The following is a 23,715-nucleotide window of genomic DNA, read 5'->3' on the forward strand; positions in this document are numbered from 1 at the left end:
GACCATTCTCCACGAACTTTTTCTCCGTTTTTAAACTTTGAATCTCCACTGCACCAAAATGAAACACATTAGAAACGACAAATGGACCAATCCACCGAGAACGCAACTTACCGGGAAAAAGTTTAAGTCTCGAGTGATACAAGAGGACTTTTGTCCCCACTACAAAAGATTTTCTGGAAACCTGTTGATCATGAAAGATTTTACGGGGCCCTCTAGGCCCAGTCGATGGCGCAGGTCCCTCTAAGGGGACCGTAGGCTGAGGGGTGGAAGTGGAGGGCTTGTTCTTGCCTTTGATTTTTGGTTTAGTCATTGGGGAATGGAAAAGAGGGCAAAGTCAAGGTGAAGTTGGGTAAAATGGAGCGGTGGTTAATCAACAAAATAAGGGGTCCCCAAACACAGCTCCGCACACCAACAATTGAACAAATAGCAACCAAACAGCCCAAAAATCAATTAAGTAGAATAACAATAAAAACTTCACCCAAAAACTAATTAAACGTGAAAACAACAAGAATTCCCCCAATTACTTCAGATTCTACCCCAAAATTGAACAAATAGTCGTCAACCAACTATAGTTGATATCACAGCACTCAAATCAACCACAAAATATCTGGCATCAGCTAATAATTTAAAAATATGTCCTCAGCTAATTAGAACTAATAATCTGGCCTCAGCTAATTAGGGACAGAAATTTAAAAAGAAATCACCGAAGGTTTGGAGTAGGCAATGGGTTTGGTGAAGTATGGAGCAGAGGTGGTTTGGAGGTGTCCGCAGGTGCGCGAGGGCAGGCGCGCGCGGTCTGCGCGCAGGTGCAAGGCGGGCACTGTACGCGCGCGGAGGAGGCGCGCGGTCTGGGTTTGACTGCGCGCTGGGGCTGCGCGCCTGGAGAGGAGCTGAAACCACGAACTGCTGGGCTTGGTCCGCTGAGGAGCTGGATCTGCGCACGGTCAAGTCGCGCAGGAAGCTGCTGATGGTTGCTGGTCCGTGCGCACTGCTGCGCAGAGAGGGAGAGGGACGTCGTGCGCTGGCTGCTCACAAAGCAAGCTGTTGGTGGACTGGCTGCCTGCTGCTCTGCGCGCGAGGGCTGGACTGGTGCTGCGGCTGCAGAGGAAGCTGCGCGCAGAGGACCTGCTGTTGGCGAGACGCGAGCGCGCGAGCGAGGCTGCTGCTCGCTGCTGCTGAGTTGCGCAGAGGGCGCGGCTGGGCGCGAGTGCTGCGCGCGGCGGCGTGGAGATCGTGCAGCTCCCTGAGCTGGCGGCTGCTGCTGGCAGCTGGTGCTCTGGCCGCTTGCTGCGCGCGGTGACTGCTGGAGCACAGCGGGCTCTGTACGCGCGCGGAGGAGCTGCTGGTGGCGAGACGCGGTTGGGCAGCGTGCGGGGATGGGCGGCGTGTGGCACAGGGCGTGCAAGGAGAAAAGAAGGAAGAAGAAGAAGAAAAAGAAAGAAAAGGGAGAAGAAAGGAAAAAGAAAAGAAAGGAGAAGGAGAAAAAGATTAGGGCTCCGGGTCTTTGAAAGTTTTCCTTTCTTCTTTTTTTTTTTGTTCAAGGGCAATTTGGTCTTTTTAACCCTTTTTTTTTTTTTAAACGTGACCACCTGGCATGGGCACGCGCAACTGCCAGAGAGTCCGCAGAATCTGAACGAAAAGTTCTTCCCCTCAGGCGTGACCACCTGGCGTGGGCACGCTTAACTGCAATGAAGTCCGCAGAACCTGAGCGAAAATTGCCTCCGTCAGGCGTGACCATCTGACGTGGGCACATCTAACTACTATGGAGTTCGCAGAACCTGAGCGAAAATTCTTTTTCCTCAGGCGTGACCACCTGGCGTGGGCACGCCTAACCGCTAATTCCCTGCCACCAAACATCAAACCATTAATTGACACTAACACTTAACTAAAACTTAAAAAATGCATGAAAACTAAAACAAATAGTCTTGAGTTGCCTCCCAAGTAGCGCCTTTTTTTAATGTGTTTGGCTAGATATGGCCAAGACCCTCAAGCAAGATCGAGTGGATCTTGGAGGTGTACAACTTCTACTTCTTCAAAAGCGAATCCCTCATAATAAGGCTTTAGGCGATGACCATTCACCACGAACTTTTTCTCCGTTTTTAAACTTTGAATCTCCACTGCACCAAAATGAAACACATTAGAAACGACAAATGGACCAATCCACCGAGAACGCAACTTACCGGGAAAAAGTTTAAGTCTCGAGTGATACAAGAGGACTTTTGTCCCCACTACAAAAGATTTTCTGGAAACCTGTTGATCATGAAAGATTTTACGGGGCCCTCTAGGCCCAGTCGATGGCGCAGGTCCCTCTAAGGGGACCGTAGGCTGAGGGGTGGAAGTGGAGGGCTTGTTCTTGCCTTTGATTTTTGGTTTAGTCATTGGGGAATGGAAAAGAGGGCAAAGTCAAGGTGAAGTTGGGTAAAATGGAGCGGTGATTAATCAACAAAATAAGGGGTCCCCAAACACAGCTCCGCACACCAACAATTGAACAAATAGCAACCAAACAGCCCAAAAATCAATTAAGTAGAATAACAATAAAAACTTCACCCAAAAACTAATTAAACGTGAAAACAACAAGAATTCCCCCAATTACTTCAGATTCTACCCCAAAATTGAACAAATAGTCGTCAACCAACTATAGTTGATATCACAGCACTCAAATCAACCACAAAATATCTGGCATCAGCTAATAATTTAAAAATATGTCCTCAGCTAATTAGAACTAATAATCTGGCCTCAGCTAATTAGGGACAGAAATTTAAAAAGAAATCACCGGAGGTTTGGAGTAGGCAATGGGTTTGGTGAAGTATGGAGCAGAGGTGGTTTGGAGGTGTCCGCAGGTGCGCGAGGGCAGGCGCGCGCGGTCTGCGCGCAGGTGCAAGGCGGGCTCTGTACGCGCGCGGAGGAGGCGCGCGGTCTGGGTTTGACTGCGCGCTGGGGCTGCGCGCCTGGAGAGGAGCTGAAACCACGAACTGCTGGGCTTGGTCCGCTGAGGAGCTGGATCTGCGCACGGTCAAGTCGCGCAGGAAGCTGCTGATGGTTGCTGGTCCGTGCGCACTGCTGCGCAGAGAGGGAGAGGGACGTCGTGCGCTGGCTGCTCACAAAGCAAGCTGTTGGTGGACTGGCTGCCTGCTGCTCTGCGCGCGAGGGCTGGACTGGTGCTGCGGCTGCAGAGGAAGCTGCGCGCAGAGGACCTGCTGTTGGCGAGACGCGAGCGCGCGAGCGAGGCTGCTGCTCGCTGCTGCTGAGTTGCGCAGAGGGCGCGGCTGGGCGCGAGTGCTGCGCGCGGCGGCGTGGAGATCGTGCAGCTCCCTGAGCTGGCGGCTGCTGCTGGCAGCTGGTGCTCTGGCCGCTTGCTGCGCGCGGTGACTGCTGGAGCACAGCGGGCTCTGTACGCGCGCGGAGGAGCTGCTGGTGGCGAGACGCGGCTGGGCAGCGTGCGGGGATGGGCGGCGTGTGGCACAGGGCGTGCAAGGAGAAAAGAAGGAAGAAGAAGAAGAAAAAGAAAGAAAAGGGAGAAGAAAGGAAAAAGAAAAGAAAGGAGAAGGAGAAAAAGATTAGGGCTCCGGGTCTTTGAAAGTTTTCCTTTCTTCTTTTTTTTTTTGTTCAAGGGCAATTTGGTCTTTTTAACCCTTTTTTTTTTTTTTTTTAAACGTGACCACCTGGCATGGGCACGCGCAACTGCCAGAGAGTCCGCAGAATCTGAACGAAAAGTTCTTCCCCTCAGGCGTGACCACCTGGCGTGGGCACGCTTAACTGCCATGAAGTCCGCAGAACCTGAGCGAAAATTGCCTCCGTCAGGCGTGACCATCTGACGTGGGCACGTCTAACTACTATGGAGTTCGCAGAACCTGAGCGAAAATTCTTTTTTCTCAGGCGTGACCACCTGGCGTGGGCACGCCTAACCGCTAATTCCCTGCCACCAAACATCAAACCATTAATTGACACTAACACTTAACTAAAACTTAAAAAATGCATGAAAACTAAAACAAATAGTCTTGAGTTGCCTCCCAAGTAGCGCCTTTTTTTAATGTCTTTGGCTAGACATGGCCAAGACCCTCAAGCAAGATCGAGTGGATCTTGGAGGTGTACAACTTCTACTTATTCAAAAGCGAATCCCTCATAATAAGGCTTTAGGCGATGACCATTCACCACGAACTTTTTCTGGAAACCTGTTGATCATGAAAGATTTTACTCTTTTCCTTATAGATCGTGGCATTCTCATATGCTTCATTTTTTATTTCCTCTAACTCTTGTAGCTGCAATTTCTTTTGGACCCCTGCTTCGTCTAATTCCATGTTACACTGCTTCACTGCCCAAAACGCCTTGTGTTCGAACTCCACGGGAAGATGGCAAGCCTTACCGAAGACAAGTCTATACGGAAACATCCCAATCGGCGTCTTATACGCGGTTCTGTATGCCCATAGTACGTCTTCTAGTTTTAAACTCCAATCCTTCCTATCCGGACGCACCATCTTCTCCAAGATCGACTTGATTTTCCTGTTTGACACTTCGGCCTGACCGTTTGCCTGCGGGTGATACGGTGTGGAAACCTTATGGAGTACACCGTATTTTCGAAACAAGGCAGTGATAGTCTTGTTGCAGAGATGTGTCCCTCTATCACTAACTACAGCTCTTGGCATTCCAAAACGGACAAAGATATTAGACTTTAAGAACTCTGCAACCACTCTAGAATCATTAGTACGGGTGGCTTTGGCTTCCACCCATTTAGAGACATAATCTACAGCAAGTAAAATGTATAGGAAACCAAAAGATGAGAGAAAAGGACCCATAAAATCTATCCCTCACACATCAAAAATTTCAACAAACAACATGGGGGTTTGAAGCATTTGGTCCCTACGAAAAATATTCCCCACCCTTTGACACCTATCACAGGATTTACAGAATAAATAAGCATCTTTGAATAGGGTAGGCCAGTAAAAGTCACTCTCTAACACTTTGCGAGCTGTTCGCTTGGGCCCAAAATGCCCTCCACATGCAAATGAATGATAGAAATTTAAAATAGAGTGGAACTCACCTGCACTCACACATCTTCTTAGAATTTGATCCGAACATTGTCTCCAAAGGTACGGGTCGTCCCAAATGTAATATTTAGCATCACTTTTCAACTTGTCTCTCTTAGCCTTTGACCACCCTGCAGGCACTTGATTAGTCACTAAGAAATTTACTAAATCGGCATACTAGGGTACAGACGCGTTCACAGCAAGTAGTTGTTTCTCTGGAGATGCCTCCCTCAATGGTGGCTCCTCCTTATGAGCAAGTAAGCGGCTCAAGTGATCAGCAACTAAATTTTCTGCTCCACTTTTATCCTTAATCTCCAAGTTGAACTCCTGAAGGAGCAGGATCCATCTGATGAGCCTTGGTTTAGCATCCTTCTTCGTCATCAAGTATCTCAAGGCTGCATGATCAGAGAAAACTGTAATTTTTGCACCTAACAAATAAGGTCTAAATTTTTCTAATGCAAAACCACAGCTAGCAATTCTTTTTCTGTTGTAGAGTAGTTGAGCTGAACTCCATTTAACGCCTTCGATGCATAGTAGATTGCATGTGCAGCTCTGCCAATCCGTTGTCCCAACACCGCTCCCACTACATAGTCGCTCGCGTCACACATTATCTCAAATGGGAGGTTCCAGTCTGGAGGTTGGATAACAGGTGGTGATGTCAATGACTCTCTCAACCTGTCAAATGCCACCTTGCACTCTTCGGTGAAGTCAAATGCCACATCTTTTTGCAACAGTTTGAACAGGGGCGCTCCAATTTTGGAGAAATCTTTGATGAATCTCCTGTAGAACCCTGCATGATCCAAAAAGGAGCGCACCTCCCGCACACTTGCAGGGTAAGGTAAAGCAGAAATAATATCGACCTTCGCTTTATCTACTTCTATACTTCTGGCCGAAACTACATGCCCTAAAACAATACCATGATCCACCATGAAATGACATTTTTTCCAATTTAGAACTAAATTTGTTTCAATGCATCTCTTCAAAATTAAAGCTAGATTATCAAGACATTCATCAAAACTATCTCCGTACACACTAAAATCATCCATAAACACCTCAATAATCTTTTCTACGTATTCAGAGAATATACTTACCATACACCTCTGAAAAGTAGCTGGAGCATTACAGAGGCCGAAAGGCATCCTCCGGTATGCAAAAGTACCGAAGGGGCAGGTGAAGGTAGTTTTCTCCTGGTCCTCTGGTGCTATTGCGATCTGAAAATAACCAGAGAAACCATCAAGAAAACAATAATAGACACGACCAGCTAACCTTTCTATCATCTGATCAATAAAAGGTAGAGGGAAGTGGTCCTTCTTTGTCACAGCATTCAGACGCCGGTAATCAATGCACTGGCGCCATCCTGTGGGTTTCCTCACCGGGACCATCTCACCCTCTTGGTTCTCCTCAACAGTTACTCCCGTCTTTTTCGAGACTACTTGCACGGGGCTCACCCAAGGACTATCTGAGATGGCGAAGATGATCTCCACCTCTAGGAGTTTAAGTATCTCCTTCTTGACCACTTCCATCATTAGTGGGTTCAATCTCCGTTGCCCTTGTCTAACTGGCTTTGCATCATCCTCAAGCCGGATCCGATGCATGCATAAGGAGGGGCTAATTCCTTTGATATCTGCTACACTCCACCCAATCGCCTCCTTATGATCTCGAAGAAGGCGAATCAGGTTGTCTTCTTGCCTTGGTGATAAGTGTGCAGATATGATGACTGGTAACGTCTCATTATCTCCGAGAAATGCATACTTCAAGTGCTTCGAAAGAGGCTTGAGCTCTAACTCAGGTGCCTGCACAATTGAAGGCAACAATTTCGTTTGAGTTTCTGGTACGAAGACAGACGTGAGCTCATACCTCGGGGTGATTGGTAGGAGCGAATGCAGTGCTCCAACTACACAATATAACTCATCGCTCAGTCCCACCTCAGGAGTTGCTCCCAACTCAAGATGTTTGGCTAATGCCACTGCTAGTGCATCAACCCCATCCAATTCAAATATTTCCTGCACAAGGGGCTCAACAACACTTAAAGCATAAACAGAGTTAGTTTCATCTGGGTACTTCATCGCATCAAAAATATTAAAATTTACAATTTTTTCATCAAACTCCATCGACAAAGTACCCTCATTTACATCTATTTTCGTCCTAGCAGTGCTTAAAAATGGCCTACCTAACAAAATAGGAGATGGATTTAGTGCCCTTTCATCCCCCATGTCTAGGACATAGAAATCTGCAGGAAAAACTAACTCATTGACCTGTACCAAAACATCTTCAACTAACCCTTCTGGGTAAGCATTGGTACGGTCTGCAAGTTGGATTATAATGCCTGTGCCTTTTAACGGGCCAAGATTTAGAGAAGCATAGATTGTCTTAGGCATAACATTAATTGATGCCCCCAAATCCAACATTGCTTTCCTAATTGGAGTACCTCCTATCTTGCAGGGAATGGTGAACATACCTGGGTCTCCACATTTTGGTGGGAGTTTTCTCTGGAGTATAGCTGACACGTTTTCTCCCACCGCTACTCGTTCATCTCCCCTTAACTTCCTCTTATGGGTGCACAAGTCCTTCAAAAATTTAGCATACTTCGGTATCTGCTTGATTGCATCCAACAGGGGAATGTTGATCTCCACTTTCCGAAACACATCCAAGAGCTCTCTACCTTCTTTGTCTTTTTCCAACCTGCAAGGAAAAGGGGGTAATTTAGAGCTAATAGTGAGTGGAGAGGTGGAGGTTACCTTAGAATCCTCACGAACACGTCCTTCCTCCTCAATTTCCTTTTCTATCTCCTCCTCACTTTTGCTTTTTGAATTTTTCACTTTAGGCCCTTCCAGCTCCTTGCCACTCCTCAGCGTCATGGCACTTACATTCTTGGGATTTACCTCGGGTTGCGATGGCAGTTTCCCATAAACGTGAGACTCCAAGCGGTTGATGGCAGTTGCCAGTTGATTTATTTGAACATCTTGGTCCTTCTTGTCAGCTTTGGTGTCCTACTGGAGCTGCGCGGTATTCGCGGCCAAGGATCTGATCTCCTGTTGAAGCTGTGTAGTAGTCGTGGCCAGGTTAGTAGTAGTCGTGGCCAGGTTCTTGACTAGGTCCTCCAAGGAGCTTCCTGAATTGGAAGATGAGGGTTGAGATTTTGGTTGCCAAGGCTGGTGAAATCCTAGTGGACGATTTGGGAATGAACCTTGTTGCCTGTTCCCATAACTGAGATTGGGATGGTCTCTCCAATCGGGGTTTTATGTGTTGGAATACGGGTCATACTGCCTGCGGGGAGCGGGCACGCCTCCGGCCATATTTACCTGTTCCGCCCCGTCCTCTTGCAGAATGGGGCACGAATCCGTGCAGTGGTCCATGATAGTACAGATTCCACACACCTTTGCTCGCGGTGTGTCTCTCATGGCCAATTGCCTGACAGCAGACGTCAACTCTGACAGTTGCTGCTGGATGGATGACGTCTCTGCCTCATTGACTCTACGGGTAGGATTGCTCTCACGGAAGCCGAACTGCTGAAAGTTTTCTGCCATGGCTTCAATAAGATCCCACGCTTCCCTCGATGTCTTGTTCGCCAGGGCTCCTCCACTCGCAGCGTCAATAATACTCCTGTCAGTTGACTGGAGTCCCTCATAGAAGTACTGGATCAACAGTTGTTCACTAATCTGATGCTGTGGGCATCTAGCGCACAACTTGTTGAACCTTTCCCAAAAATCGTACAATGACTCCCCGGAGTACTGCTTGATGCTGCAAATCTCCTTACTCAAACTTGCAGCCCGGGATGCGGGGAAAAATTTCTCCAGGAATTTCTTCTTCAATTGTGCCCACGTGGTGATACTACCTGCAGGTAAGTAATATAGCCAATCCTTCGCTGCATCCTTGAGAGAGAAGGGGAAGGCTCTCAGTCTTATTTGCTCCTCAGTGACCCCAGGAGGTTTCATGCTAGAGCAAACTATTTCGAATTCCTTGACATGTTTGTGGGGTTCTTCACCAGAAAGACCATGGAACGAAGGCAGGAGCTGAATCAGCCCCGATTTCAGCTCGAAAGAGGTATTTTCAGCCAGAGTTGGGAACATCATGCACAAGGGCTGATCAGTCAGGTCTGGGGTAGCCATCTCCCTTAATGTCTGGGTGTTGGCCATGCTAAATTCGTTTTCTACTGACTCGTTTGCAGAAAATAAGTGTCCTTCTTTTCGTCTCTTGGTCTCTTACCTTCGCCTACGCGCTGCCTTCTCAATCTCAGGATCATATACCAAGTCACCTGTGCGAGAAGAACGGGGCATAAACTAGCAAAAATACCAAGAAAAAGAAAAAAAATAAAATAAAACAAAATAAAAACTGAATTAAAAAAGAAGCAAATAATTCAAACGCCAGTCCCTGGCAACGGCGCCAAAAATTGACAGGTGCCGAACCTGTGCAATAATAATAAATAAAACCTAACTACCACCTAAAGCAGTCAATAATCAATTCGAGTACTGGAGCAGGGACTCTAGGTGTGCAATGGGTTACTTGATTCAACCTGTTCCCGAAGAGTTTGCTTAATCCGATATACCTGAATTAATTATTTAACTGAATTCACTAACTAGTAGATAGTGGTAAGCAGGGTCGTCTCCTCAGGGACTGGAGAGAAATTTGTTCCTTTTTGAATCGAGGCAAATGGGGGTTTTCACGATTAAATGCTAAAAATAAAGTAACTGCAGAAAATAATTAATTTAAAGAAATAATTAAGAGAAACTCTAGCCAAGGGTACACTTCAGAAATGGTTCATGCACTGATCATCGAATCACAGATAATTCCAACATTTATTAATAGATTGGTTCTAGTTGTCTCGCACGCGTTAAACAACCAACCCTTCCTTAATTTATCGATAGCTAAGGTACGACCGTTAGCTATTTTTCTAACCCAAAAACAACCCTAGGTACGACCGTAGGATTTAATTTCAAGATTGCATTAATAATTAGAAAGACCCAATCCTAATTAACAAACACGCTACGAGGGTTTGTATAAACTAGATCGTATGCTCCCCTGACATAAACCCAATTACGCCAGTTGCTACGAAAATAGAGATAACGAACAATTACGGATTCAATTACCTCTATTTAGCAAAATAGCCTATATGAATAATTAATTATTGCGCACTAATCGATCATACATAGGAGCTATAACAATTAAAACAGGAAGCATATAAATATCAATAAATGAAGAAAATAATTAAAAACAGTTTAGATCTCACAGTAATGGTGAACCAATTCGTCAGTTGTCCCCTTGACTAGATAGAAGGTTTAGCCACGCCGCATAATTAAATCACCACACGAAATAATGGATTGCAAAAGCATGGCGGTTTTTACTAGAAAGCAAGGAATAAAAGATGTTTTTCCCGTAGGCGAATATTGTCGAACACCTGGCGTGTGTCAGAGGCCAGTCAAAAGGAAGACAAATAAAAATGAAAACTGAAGCTAAACTAAAAACTAAAGCTGCCGGAAGGGATCCCCCCTTTTCCTCCTGTACGTCTCTACTTATATCAGCAAAAAGGAAGTTGACTAAGGCTATATGGTCTCTGGTCCCACCGCAATTGTGAAGCAAGCCAAAGATTCACAAGGAACAAACTTCTCCTCGTATGTTCAAAAGCCCAATTGAAGAAAAGCCTTTTCTTCTTTGTGGGCCCCCCAATTGGCACAAGTCTGCCGAATTCCTTCTTAGCTTTTAAGACTTTGTACGTTCCCTCCTTTTGGTAATTTCCTGCTTCAATCCTGAAATTGATTCCAAATACCAAATATGAGTAAATATCAGCAATTAACACACTATTTGTCAGGGATAGAAGGAAAAATTAATAATAAAATCACTAACAAATTATACCCTATCAGGAGAATAAGGGATGCTGCGAGAATGGAGAAGAATTTGTAGCACAACAGGGGAAAGGAGAGCACTCTTCTTACTGTTAGGTTTAAGATTCAAATCTTAGAATTGACAGTTCAAGGTGAGAAGTCTGTGGAGAGGGGGGGTTGGGAGGAAATAAAAAAGTAGGTTTAATTTGGAAGAGAGACAAATGACAATTGAAGCGTAAAGGCTGCCATTGAAGCGTCAAAACTTGATAAGATGTGAAATTGTCATTCAATTTATGTTTATTTTCCCTATTATTTTAGCCAAAAATTGTATTAATTGATGAATTCTACTTATATTTGGTTAATGGTGCTAATTGTAGGAAAACAACCAAACATGATTAAAAGGGGTAATTTCCAGCTAATTTGGTGGTGGCACATTCGGGGCCTACATTCAAATCCAGAAGACTCGGGAATTTACTGCGCCAAAATTTCCTAGTTCGAGTCAATCATGGACAGCTGATGGTTGAAGATTTCGGAAGACTTTAATTATCTTTATTAGTAGTAGAATTGGATTAGGAAACATGAGACATTATCTCTTGTAGTTTCCTTTATTTCTATTTAGGAAAATGTTTTATTATTAAGTAGTAGATATCAAGTAGGAAACAAAGAAGGATTAGGAGAAGAAAAGTCCGGCTCCCGTTTGACTAGTACTTCGGGCAGGAAACAATAAGAGGACAGGGCGGCAAACTAGTAGTCATATCATTTTCTGTCTTTTCAGCCGCAAGAGACAAGGAGAAACATTCTCTTCTTCTCCATGATGGGGAGCTAAATTCCCTTTTTCTAGTCAAAGGGACAACTGAAGATTTGGTTCAACGATAACTGTGAGATCTAAATTATTTCAATTGCTTCCTTCATTCATTGGTATTTGTATGTTTTCGACTTTTAGTGGCTATAACTATTGTGTATGATTGAATAGTTGCGCAATATTTAATTATTCACGTAGTCTATTTGCTATGATAGTTGAATCCATAATTGTTTGATTACTCTCATCCCGGTAGAAACTGACATAATTGGGTTTGCGTCAGGGAAACATATAGTTTAATTTAAATAAGCTCTCGTAGCGTATTTGTTAATTAAAACAGGGTTTCTCTCATTTTTAATGCAATTAGGAAATTAAATCCTATGGTCGTATCTAGGGTTATTTCTAAACTAGGAAAATAGTCAATGGTCGTACCTTGACAATCGAAACAGTATGGAGGAACTAATTGTCAGATCGTATCGGTCGTTAAAAACCTATTTATTAATGAATGTTAGAATTATATTTGAATCAATGATCAGTTACATGAACCATCTCTGAAGTGTATTCTTGGCTAGAGTTTTTCCCATTACTTGTGTCTCTTAAGTATTTTTCACAGTTGATTAATTTGGTTAATAATTCGTTAGCATTTAATTCTCGAAACCCCCGTTACCCTTCGATTTGAAAAGGAGCAAATTTTTCCCAATTCCTGAGGATACGACCCTACTTGCTCCATTATACAAATTAACAAGTTCTCGTGAATAAATTCTGGTATATCGGATTTAGCAAACTCTTCGGAGCCAGGGTAAATTTAATAACCCATTGCATATCCAGAATTCCTATTCCAGTACTAGAATTGACTCGAAACTGCTTTTGTTGACAACTAGAATTATCATTATTATTATTGCACATGCTTGACGCCTGTCAAAACAAGTGTGTGCTCGGGAAGATTGGTCTCAACGCTTTCTCGAGGGAATCAAAGCAATTAAAAGGGAGGGAGTACAACAGAAGAGGAGACCCATGATTGATGTCTTTGGATCCCATTCCTATCTAGTGTATTGTTGTCTTTCAAGGCAACTTGGGACGTAGGGCGGGCAGGTGGGTAAGGAGAATAAGGGATGGGGCGAGAATGGAGAAGAATTTGTAGTACAATAGGGGAAATGAGAGCACTCTCCTTACTGTTAGATTTAAGATTCAAATCTTAGAGTTGACAATTCAGGGTGAGAAGTGTGTGGGGGAGGGTGGGAGAAAATAAAAAAGTAGGTTTAATTTGGAAGAGAGACAAATGACAATTGAAGCGTAAAGGCTGCTATTGAATTGTTAAAACTAATGTGTGCTCGGGAAGATTGGTCTCAACGCTTTCTCGAGGGAATCACACCAATTAAAAGGGAGGGAGTACAACAAAAGAGAAGACCCATGATTGATGTCTTTGGATCCTATTCCCATCTAGCGTATTGTTGTCCTCCAAGGCAACTTGGGATGTGGGGCGGGCGGGCGGGTGGATAGGGAGATTAAGGAATGGAGAGAGAACGAAGAAGAATTTGTAACACAACAAGAAAAAAGAGCGCACTCTTCTTACTGTCAAGTTTAAAGTTCAAATCTTAGGGTTGATAGTTCAGGTTGACAAGTGTGTGGGACAGGGTGAGAAGAAATAAAAAAGTAGATTTAATTTGAAAGAGAGACAAATAACAGTTGAAATGTAAAGGCTGCCATTGAAGCATTAAGACTAGTATGTGCTCGGGAAGATTGGTCTCAATACTTTCTCGAGGGAGATTCGATTAATACAAACAATCAAAGCAATTAAGAGGGAGGGAGTACAACAAAAGAAGAGAAAAGATCCATGATTGATGTCTTTGGATCATATTCCTATGTGGCGTATTGTTGTCCTCCACGGCAACCAACATCAGTTTGAGACTTGAGTGGAATTACTTGTTCAGCACTCAACAAGCAAGGTAGGAATTACTTGTACTCGGGTTTTGCCATGTTGTGTTTACTTTTACTTGCGGGTTTTTATGGCTGATTTGAATCACAAATGAATGCAATATTGTTATTATTTACTATCAAAAAAATTTTTTTTTTTAACGAAGCAGTCAACTTTGTTTCAGTAATATCTCTATTTTTTTTCTTCTTTTTGCAGTAGTATAATTCAGCCAGCTTATCCTCAAATTTGCATCATTTTCGGGAACAAACAGGACCAACTCTTCCCGTAATGAAATACTTTAGCAGAGAACCCAGAGCTTTAGACCGCACCAAAACCTTATGGCCCATACTTATGAAACATGAAAAGGCTGGACTAAAATTATTGCTGTACAACTAAATATAAAAAGGACCACAGGTCATATTTTGCCTTTATTCTTTTTCCTTTTTCTCCTCTCCACTTGTTTTTACCATCTACTCCAAAATTGTACTACTACCATCCTAGGTGGAAAACAAGTTATAGCCTATAGTGGGAGCATTAACCCACTCTCTCAACTCTGTCCTCTCATTTCTCTTCACCACAGCAATATTGGGACCTTAAGGTTAGCCTTGTCCTAATTATAGCCCTTCTTCAATTTTGATCCATGGAGCCGTTTGGCCATAGCAGTGATGTCATTCTTGATCCAAGAAGGAAGGTATTGTATTATTATTATTATTATTGTTCAACCCATCAAAATTATTTTGTCGTAATCTTCGTCACTCTGATCATTTTGGACCATGATGGATGCAGAAGAAATGGTTTGACAAGAAAAAAAGAGCTTGCTACATGATCTATCCCAGGTCTATGGTAATCTTCTGGGGTGAAAGTGAAAAGTACTGGAGCTGGGAATACTTTCAAGAAACAAGGTAATACTAGTATGATTCACTGTCGGTCAGTTCGTCCATCTATTTAGATAGTCTCTTGTGAAGTAAGTCCTTACATGCTATCCTCTCTTCTTCCTTCCCAAGTTTTCATTCTTACCAAAAAGGGCAAAAAAATCAAGAAATGCATTTAACCAGTTTCATCAAATTGCCCTTGTAGTGGGGACTATTTCGAGATAGCAAAACTCAAACAGGTATGCTGGTTCGAAATAGAAGGAAGACTGAACACTTCAGAGCTATCTCCCACGGTTGATTATGAAGCTGTTTTTGTGATCAAGTTATCCCAGTGGGCACACGGGTGGGAGACACCCTTGAGGCTAAAACTCACCCTCCCCGGCGGAAAAGTACAACAACGTAGAGTTCCACTTTTGGAAGAGCCTCGAGGGGAGTGGATTGAGATCCGTATCGGCAACTTCCAGATTGAGAAGAATGAAAGTAGTGGAGATATTGTTGGAAATCTCAAGACTGCAAGTGGGTATTGGAAGCAAGGATTAACTCTTAAATGTTTCATCATAAGACCTGTAACCTGAAAATCCACAGACCAAAAGTGTAAACCGTAAGGGTATCATTATTTCCGAAAGCAATAATTAGCTTTTCGTAATTTCTGCTTCCTCTGCTTCGGTACAATTAAGCAAATCTCAATGAAATGGACAAATACAAAATTGAACCCATTCCCTTGAATTTTTTTTTTGTTTTGTTTTGTTGGGGTGGGGGGGGGGGGGGATCTATCCTACTTTCTTTGATATAACTATATATAGTTATATCAAGACATCCGATCACTCTGCAAAGCACTGAAAACAGCTTAAATACAACAGTTTCCTGCTCTGATTCGATCTATAAGCTCATGCAGCAATAGAGACTATAAAGGTCCTTCAATGTCTCTCGGCCTTGTAATCATCTGCAACATGGAAAAAGAGCTCATTCAGCCTTAAAGTCCAAATCTATAAAACGATATGCAAATTTGAGCTGCCACCCCTTACCCTGTTTTCAAGTACTGCTCCATCAGGAATTACCATCTTTACATCTGGTCTTGCGTGGATGCTAACTTTCCCCTGCAAGAGTGCATCCACCGGACAAGGGAAATTTCTAAGAAACCATATGAAATCAAATACACTCAACAGATAAACTGATAAAATGGAAAAATTCTTTCAGAGGAGAAAATGCCATGTTCTTTAGGAACAATAATGTTTACGTTGATACACGGATGCAGATAAAAACATATTTTCTCTGCCCAAGGCGGTGTTCTGTAACTGCTTAATAATAGACGCAGAAAATCATGTGCCTGCAACAGTTTATTATTCATTTAAGAAGAAAAGTCTACAATCTAACTATGTTTGAGTTATAATGCTAACTCTTGTACCTAATATTCCTCGGAAAAATAACTCTTCCTCTTATTTTTTGAGGGGTTGGGGAGAGTAAACATGCATTTAATGCTACTAAACCAGAATTTAGTAAACGAAACATTTACAAGAAGCTTTGATAATAATGCAAATTATAAGTCAATGAAACTCTACTCATTGAAAAATAAACACCATCAATTGCCCTCATTTCTATACATTCAGAAGTTTATTGAATATTTACTTCCGGATGCAAACTCGCGTAAATATTACAACATTATATAAATGTTGGTTAATAGCTACTACCTTGATAAGAGAAAAATAGTATATATAATAAGTATACGTTCTTCAACTATGAGTTATGAAAGAGTTGACACAAGAAAGAACCATCCACATTACCATGCAATAAGATTGGTTAAATGTAGTCACAAGATAGAGAGTATATGTTTAGATTCCCAAAAAAGATTGCATTGCATTAAAAGATTGATTGCTGAACATTGCATCACCTTTAAGGATATTAACCAATTAAATTCATTAAAATTTTCTGAGAATTGATTGTAAAGCACGAAAAGTAAGATTACTTCAATTTCAGATTGGATGTTCTGCTTGATTAACATCAAAAAAGACTTGAAACATGTAATTTTGAAAAAAAATTATGAACATAATGAATGTATGGATCCACTAGGAAAAAACAGAGCCTGACATTTATAGAAGGCAAGTATAATTTCCGCAGATCCCAGAAGTGGAAGCTGGATATTCAGAGGCAGGGAGAGCAATTGCATACCTTCAGAGTTACATCACTTCCAAACCATACATCACCAGTTACCTCCAATGCATCAAGCTCAATGATGCTAGGCATTGACTTAAAACGACCATGGAATTCAGTAACCTGGAAAACAGAATCAGGTTATCTTTAGATAAATTGGATGCGGCATTCTAAACAACTAGAAATTTAAAGTCATTACATCTGCAAACTCGGGTCCTAATTCAATCAGAGGATCAGCAGGATTTGTTCTGGCTGAGCTCCGTGTAGGAATGCCTTCATCAAAACTATAAAGATCCGACTGCCAATGAACAAAATCTTGTTAGTAAGAACTCCTCAAAACTAAAATGTCAAATTATAAAACCACAAGCAAGAAGCCCTATTACAACCTGGTACAGAAGTAAATCGGATGTTGCTTCAACTGGAAGATATCTTGATTTTGGAACACTTATTGCAGATGCCTGGTCAAAAAACTGGAAAAAGTACAGATGGCAATAAGAATATGCAAAAACATTTAATCATGAAGATATTCAAAATACTATTAACACTTTTTATTTAGCCCCAGGCGTACAACGGATGGCCAAAGCCCACAAGCAAAGATTTTGTATATAACAGTAGCAAACAACTCTGAATTGGTATAGCAACATGACAGATATGAGAATAATCATTGAATTCATAGAAACTACCAGTAAAGATAAAGCATTGGTACCTCAGAAATAGCAGAGCTCTCAACGAGAGAACTATGCATAAGACTTTCAATGGAGTTCATACTCACCCAACTGTTCAAGAACAGGACTAATCAGTGGCCGAAGTTCTTCACCAATCTGATTTTAACGAGTATAGTATAATTTGCTGATTACTTACACGGTATCAGTAAACTTCAGATTCTCCTTCGACTTCAAATTGCCAGCAAAAAAAATCCAAAAACACATTAGCTTTGTCCAAGATCTAATTAAGAAATTAGTGGAATCCAAGTGAGATGTCAAATGAGAGAAAAGAGCACATCAAGGGTAGTCTGTCGTTGGAAGGTTATGACTCCAGCAGTCCAGCCCAGCTATACAAGGTCTGAATTTAGTTGAAGCATGTACACATTTGAGATTCCAGTTGGATACTCCTAGTATGCTGCTAGGTAGCTCCTAAAAGAACAATGCTATTTTGTGTTCAAATTTCTTAAGATATGTCTCTCTCAGACAAACACCACCTACATCTCCCATAAAATCCATCTCTACTAGAAAATGAAAGAAGCATCCATGTATTGCCTATCATAACTATAAGTCTAGACAAGCACCCTACTGATCCAAGATTATCTATCCAAAGTCCTCAAGTTTTCACAAAGTACAAAATGGATAGCTTTAGAGAGCAAGATAACCAGACATAAAAAGAGTAAGAAAGGAAGAGACAAGAAAATTTCTAATTGGCATCATCGACCTGCTGTCAGCTTTACCATCAATGGAACATTTTTTGCACAAGTAATTTATTCTTATAATCTAACATCCCAGCAGATATTGCGGTAAATAGTATAAACTCCCTTCAGATACAACAATTTGGAATTCTATAATTCAGAAGGTCAACATTCTTCCTTTCATTTTTTTAAAATCTTTTTCTATTCACATTCATCGATGGTCTTTGACCATACACAGGACACTATAGAAAACACCAAATTTATCAAGCTATGACTCACTAAAGCTGCAAAGGGAAAACTAAATCGATCAAGAATTATGTGGAGATGACGACTCCAAAATCAGACACATGTAAATGGTGTTATCATTGTCATCCTGATTCATCACCAATGTGGCTAATAACAAGAAGTTCCTTAACGTCTATATAGTTTAAGGGCAATGATTTACTTGATGAAGGCATAGTTCCAAAAACAGAAATTAACAAACCTCATATTTTCCTTCATGAGATGGAACCTCCTTTACTTCCAGGTCTGAGGAGGCAGGCATTACCTGGAAAAAGGGAAAAAAAAAAGTTAGAAACTGTAATAAGAGTAACAGAGTACAAAAATGGCAGCAGTTTTCTCCCTACCTCCATACAAGTTTCGATATTGTTCTGCACCAAATGACTTATTATTTCTGCCACACACATTAAGGCACTTACCTATTCGATAAACCAGGTCACTGCAAATGATGCAGAGTTATCCTGGACTTGAATGCCAAAGAAATAAGAAATGAAAAAAATTTGAGAACCTGAAAATGTCACAAAATACTTCACCAAAGGATACTGGGCTCAATAACCTGAGCTAGGTTGTCCGAGTTCAGTACAAGAATATACTCCTTACCCTGGTAAAAAATAAAAAAAAGAAAGACAGAAAGACATGTTAATTAATTGCAAAATTGACTGAAATATAGATGGTAGATTGGAGATAGAAAATGGTAAGACATGGGCAGGATATTCCACCTGAGATAATAGAACATCAAGTTTACCACTGTTCTTCAAGGAAAGATAAACTTCACTGTGACTGGACGCATACCTTCATGCCATATATCATAATTCACCATAGAATAAGTGTTTGAAATCTTACAAATTATAATGCAGAAACAATTAACAAACACTAGAAACCTGATGCTTTACAGATATTTCAGAAGAATAAAAACTGGATGTAATGCCTAACATTCAATATGTTGATATTACATAAATGTACAGACACAAAAGTATTAAAACGGAAATTGGTCTTGAAATCATCTGAAGTTAGAGTTCGATCCCACTGATTTGAAAAACAACTTAAATCAACTAGTTGCTAACAGACATCGTTAACAAGCAGTAGTAGCTCATAAGAGGGACATGAAAGCTATAAAACATAAACCTTAATCCAACTCAAAAATGCAAGGCCAGATCAACATAATAAATGGGACCTAGCAAGGAGGGAGGAGAAGAGGGGGAGCACAGAACTTGTTCTACTAATCAATTCAAGCAGAGAACTTCACTGGGAAGAAAAGGCTAAGGCTTTGAACTTGAAATGAGTGCCTTGAGTTCATCACATCATTCACATGCAACAAGCCATGCAATGCCTACACTGAACATTGCACATTCAATGGGGGTTTAGGGCCAACTTTGTTACTATTCTTTCAGTAATCATATGAAACCTGAAAACATCAAGATGCGGAGATTTTACTGTAAAAGGAGTAGGTCAACAGAGATCAATTGCAGCAATTTCACATATCAAAGGACATCAAGTATCTCCCAATTACTTCACAACGTGCCCTTTTACAAATTATTGAGCTCCATCAACTCAATTCAGAAGCGTAATGAGCTCATAAGCGCAAAAGACCAAAACAAAAGAAAACTGACATACATTCTATCCTGGTGTGGAGCTTCATCTGAATCATCCTCATACTCTTCACTCTGCATTAGGATATTACATATTCAGGAACTAAATAAATTAGCATGTACAAAAAAAAAGTGAGTTAGATGTTATACAATCACATTAAATAGGCTAACTATGAAAAACCTGGAGAAACGCATGAATATTTTTGTTCGTGTGTTGCTGCAAAACCTGACAGTGTGAAGTGAAGAGGATAAACTTCCTGGTGAATTCCAATCTCAATCAGCATACTAGAAAGCACTTAGATTAGTCACCTTTAAGGTAGAATCATGCGTATTAACTGTATTCGCCAGAAGCAGGGGAATGTCACATCCATATTTAGCGTTGAGGGACTACAACAAGAAATACCATTTGATTATCATATGTAAGAAGCCTCAAAAGAATTGAGTATATGATGAATTACACTCTGCTAAACGCAAAGAGTATTAATAGAGGAAACTGAAGAAAAACCTCAATTTGATTGATAACTAAATCAAGACATGTCATTCCATTCTGCACTTCAATGGTAGACCTGCAGAAGCAAACAAAAAGAAAAATAGAAAAAAATCAACATGAAAAAACAAATATCCAATAACAAAAATGACTTCCATGTGGAACAATACATGGGTTTTGATGCAAAACGAAAGCTAGATATCTAAAGAGTTAATGTCAAATCCTGATAGACATCCTTTTACAACATATCAATCTTTGTTGGTCAGACGGCAGTAAAATATCTCATTAGTTGCGTGATCAACTGGTCAGAGCGTACTTGCTGCAAATTGCATGCCAAACAATCTACTCCCATAACAATTAATAGTAATATTCTAAGGCATCATAAGATTACATATCAAATCTTATTTGTCCCATAAGAGATATATCAAATTAGTATATCTATTAACAAGTATAATTGTTTTCAACAATGTCGTTCCCCACAGGGGACAGAAACACATTGATATATTGGATTGATTATGATCCCTAGATTAATATTCAATTGTTTAATACAGACAGTTACAAAAATGCAAACTTTATTGGAGTCAAAATCTTACTTGGGCCCATTAAGACCCATGTTTGTCCCCAGCCTTCCATTGAATTTCAACACCACAACTTTGTCCAGCAGCTGCTTCAAGTCTGAGACATCTGCTATAGCAAAAAATCACAGAAAAGAATTAACACAAGGGGAATGACAAAATACCCTGCCCTCGTCCAGTTATCTGAATAAAAGGCTGTAGATCAATAAACATGTATAGTGCGAATACAGCAATTACCCTCAGGAGCAGGCTGCAGGCTTTCATAAGGAAGAACAAAGATTTTACCCCTCTTGCTAGCAGTCTCAATTTGTAAATCATCCTCCCTAAGAACATGTCATTTTTTTCCAAAATTCAAGTACATAAGTCATCAGAAGAAAACCCAAAACTTTACAAATGACCTTTGGAGACTCTTATGTTATTGAAACATAAAGTATAAACTTCAAAAACTCAATAATAATGATATAGTTTGAAATTTCAAGTTCCATGAATGTGCCGACAACAATGTATTGCACCAAATCAATTAGCAAAAGAACACATTATCAAGACAGGAGCACAGAGAGTTGCTGCAGTCCCAACAAGATTATCAAAGCTGAGAAATTAACTATTCACAATTCACTTTTTTATGTGGCAACGAGTAAGCTTAGTATAATGCTTAAAACAAATGCCATTCAATATTCACAAAATCAACAAGACGAGACCAGATGATATTTCCAGAATGTAGTCCAAGAGTGAGCCTTTTCTTTTTCTCTCTTTTATTATTCATATATGATAGACAAAATACCAAGCTTTGCACCAAATTCAGTATGCAAAATCATGCGCCATAATAATTCCAGATGGAAATTGAGAACTGAAAACAGTTTTAAAGTGTACATAGAGCTGTTTCATTCTATCATCAGTGAGCATCACTGCAGTTATGTCAGCCAGATACCATTATGTTCACAACATAACATGCCATGACTTCGACTCAAACAAATAGATGACAATCTAACTTAAAAGTCCAATTTTAGAGCCAGAATTAATTGCAATCATTCAATTGTCTCACTCGTTTAGAAAATGTAATACTCCCACAGACTTGTACTTGAACACTAATCTATACCAAGAAAAATATTAAAAATCAGATTAACTCCACAAATTCAGGGAAACGAGGAGCAAAAATCTGATAAATTATACAAAAATGAACCCAAAAAGTAAAACTGGTAGAGTTCATACCGAGTCCCAGCGGTTGAATCATCTGCCCCTTGTGCAGCCTTCATTTTTCTTTGCTCATACAAAAAAGTTTTCGTGATCAAATTACAAAACAAGTAAACAAATTGAACTGAATCATTGGCAGGCACCGGATAAGTAATCTTCTTATAAGTTTCCCACGGCATACTCGAATCAACGAGCCCCACAATCGGAACCTGCAACCTTTCAGCCTCCAAAATAACCGAAGACTTCCTCTCCGTATCGAAAATCACCACACAATCAGGAGCGTGAATGGCTCCCAAGTTCAACTTCTTATTCCGGCCGCGAAACTTTTTGGGACTCGAACTGTTTGTTAAAAAGCCTCCAAGACGCCACGACTTGTCATTCTTAATCCCAATAGCTTTTGTCATTTCCTCGATGATTTCGTCGAAAAGGGTGTTGGTATTGACGAAAAGAAACCGCCCTTTTAATCTGACGAGGTTGCCGATGAAATTGCAGGCGTTGCGGAGGCAAATAAGAGTCTTGTCGGAGTCTATTATAGTCATGGCATTCCGGGAGCCGCAAGAGTAGATTTTGAAGTGGTGAGCTGCGACCCGGCGACCCAAATGCGCGTTTGTACTGAGGAGCTTTTGGATCACTGCGGCGTGGATCGTCATCGTTGCGGAAGACGATATAGAAATGAGTGAAACTTTGAGGTACTTCTGTCCTACGAAAATATTAGTAGTAGTGGTAGTAGTAGGCTAGTAGCAGCAGCAGCAGAAATAGGATTCTAATCTTTTCTTCTTTTCTTTCGTTGGGGTCTATAACGGGCTGCTCATTTTGTTGTTGCCGGAAAAAGGAGCTGAAATGAGAATTTTTTGATTGGGGTTTTGGGCCGGGGACAACGGCTGACGTGGATCGTGAATTCGTGTGACTGAAAGTTTGCGCCCCCTTAAATTTTTCTTACCAAAAAGGGCGTTTGCCATTTAAGCTTTTAAAGAAGGCTAAATTGATCCTTTCATCAATTATTTGGTGAGTTAATTTTTCAATCATTTTTTAGTTGATCAGGGTATAACAGGGGTGGGGTTGAACTGAGTTACTTGACTCGAGTTCCCGAGCTACTCGGTTAGCAGCTCGAGCTAGAACTTGTTTGACAGGAGCTCGATCTCGAGCTCGAGCTGCTGAATAGAGCTAACAAGTCGAGCTCGATCTTATATATGTGATACTTGAGAGCTCGACGAGCTCTATCGAGTATCTCACAACAAATTTAAAAAAATTATATATAATATATATATAATTACTAACACAGATAAACAACTTATGAAATTTACAATGAACCATTCTACCATATTTATTTATTTGTGTGGGCAAAGTAGGAATTTCATAAAGTAAGAATTCTTATTTCTTGTTTTTAGAGAACTTAATTTGAAAACATTAATTGAGCTCATTTTACGAGCTTAGCTTGAGTACTCGAGCTCGAATCTTATAGGAGTTCGAGCTCAAGTTGTTTTTAACTACATCGAGTCGAGTTCAAGTTTTAAGTGCGGGGCTTGTTCGAGCTCGAGTAGTGCTCATAACTTTCGAGCTCGAACTCGAGTATGATATTACACGAGTTCGCCTCGACTCGACAGCATCCCTAAGGTAC

The 23,715-nt window shown here is 41.1% G+C and overlaps 2 protein-coding genes across 9 annotated transcripts; one reads left to right on the forward strand and one right to left on the reverse strand.

Moving 5' to 3' along the window:
• The first annotated feature begins 13,998 nt into the window (after positions 1 to 13,998).
• On the forward strand, positions 13,999 to 15,145 carry LOC113726984 (protein PHLOEM PROTEIN 2-LIKE A1). The gene is made up of 3 exons (XM_027250912.2): positions 13,999 to 14,248; positions 14,344 to 14,459; positions 14,635 to 15,145. Exons 1-3 carry the CDS (start codon positions 14,198 to 14,200, stop codon positions 15,002 to 15,004), a joined length of 537 nt encoding a protein of 178 aa, XP_027106713.1. The 5' UTR covers positions 13,999 to 14,197; the 3' UTR covers positions 15,005 to 15,145.
• LOC113726982 (UTP--glucose-1-phosphate uridylyltransferase) lies at positions 15,023 to 23,048 on the reverse strand. 8 transcript variants are annotated; one of them, XM_027250909.2, is made up of 18 exons: positions 22,116 to 23,045; positions 21,144 to 21,229; positions 20,925 to 21,015; positions 20,350 to 20,410; positions 20,154 to 20,231; positions 20,026 to 20,070; positions 19,870 to 19,919; positions 18,975 to 19,047; positions 18,799 to 18,856; positions 18,603 to 18,649; positions 18,461 to 18,523; positions 17,439 to 17,470; positions 17,284 to 17,353; positions 16,964 to 17,047; positions 16,777 to 16,875; positions 16,596 to 16,700; positions 15,455 to 15,526; positions 15,023 to 15,372 (listed from the first exon to the last, which is right to left on the reverse strand). In XM_027250909.2, the coding sequence occupies exons 1-18, from the start codon at positions 22,745 to 22,747 to the stop codon at positions 15,334 to 15,336; spliced, it is 1,785 nt and encodes a 594-aa protein (XP_027106710.1). In that variant the 5' UTR covers positions 22,748 to 23,045; the 3' UTR covers positions 15,023 to 15,333. The 8 variants fall into 8 exon arrangements, 3 of the variants coding, with proteins under 3 accessions (XP_027106710.1, XP_027106711.1, XP_071931578.1); XR_003457667.2 differs by lacking the exons at positions 15,023 to 15,372; positions 15,455 to 15,526; positions 16,596 to 16,700; positions 16,777 to 16,875 and adding an exon at positions 17,578 to 17,710 and having other exon boundaries at positions 17,012 to 17,047; positions 22,116 to 23,048; XR_003457669.2 differs by lacking the exons at positions 15,023 to 15,372; positions 15,455 to 15,526; positions 16,596 to 16,700; positions 16,777 to 16,875 and having other exon boundaries at positions 17,012 to 17,047; positions 17,439 to 17,522; positions 22,116 to 23,048.
• Positions 23,049 to 23,715: the final 667 nt, after the last annotated feature.

This window comes from Coffea arabica, chromosome 2c (assembly GCF_036785885.1).
Source record: "Coffea arabica cultivar ET-39 chromosome 2c, Coffea Arabica ET-39 HiFi, whole genome shotgun sequence".
Lineage (NCBI taxonomy): Eukaryota > Viridiplantae > Streptophyta > Magnoliopsida > Gentianales > Rubiaceae > Coffea > Coffea arabica.

Bases quoted from the DNA above. Each gene is read 5' to 3' on its own strand.
- LOC113726982 (XM_027250909.2), bottom strand. From the start codon at position 22,747: ATGACGATCCACGCCGCAGTGATCCAAAAGCTCCTCAGTACAAACGCG. The intron at 20,071-20,153 runs GTGACTAATCTA...TCACACTGTCAG, and splicing joins CGCATGATTCTACCTTAAAG to GTTTTGCAGCAACACACGAA. The intron at 17,354-17,438 runs GTAAGTAATCAG...GTTCTTGAACAG, and splicing joins CTGAAGTTTACTGATACCGT to TTGGGTGAGTATGAACTCCA.
- LOC113726984 (XM_027250912.2), top strand. From the start codon at position 14,198: ATGGAGCCGTTTGGCCATAGCAGTGATGTCATTCTTGATCCAAGAAGG. The intron at 14,249-14,343 runs GTATTGTATTAT...TGATGGATGCAG, and splicing joins TTCTTGATCCAAGAAGGAAG to AAGAAATGGTTTGACAAGAA. The intron at 14,460-14,634 runs GTAATACTAGTA...TTGCCCTTGTAG, and splicing joins GAATACTTTCAAGAAACAAG to TGGGGACTATTTCGAGATAG.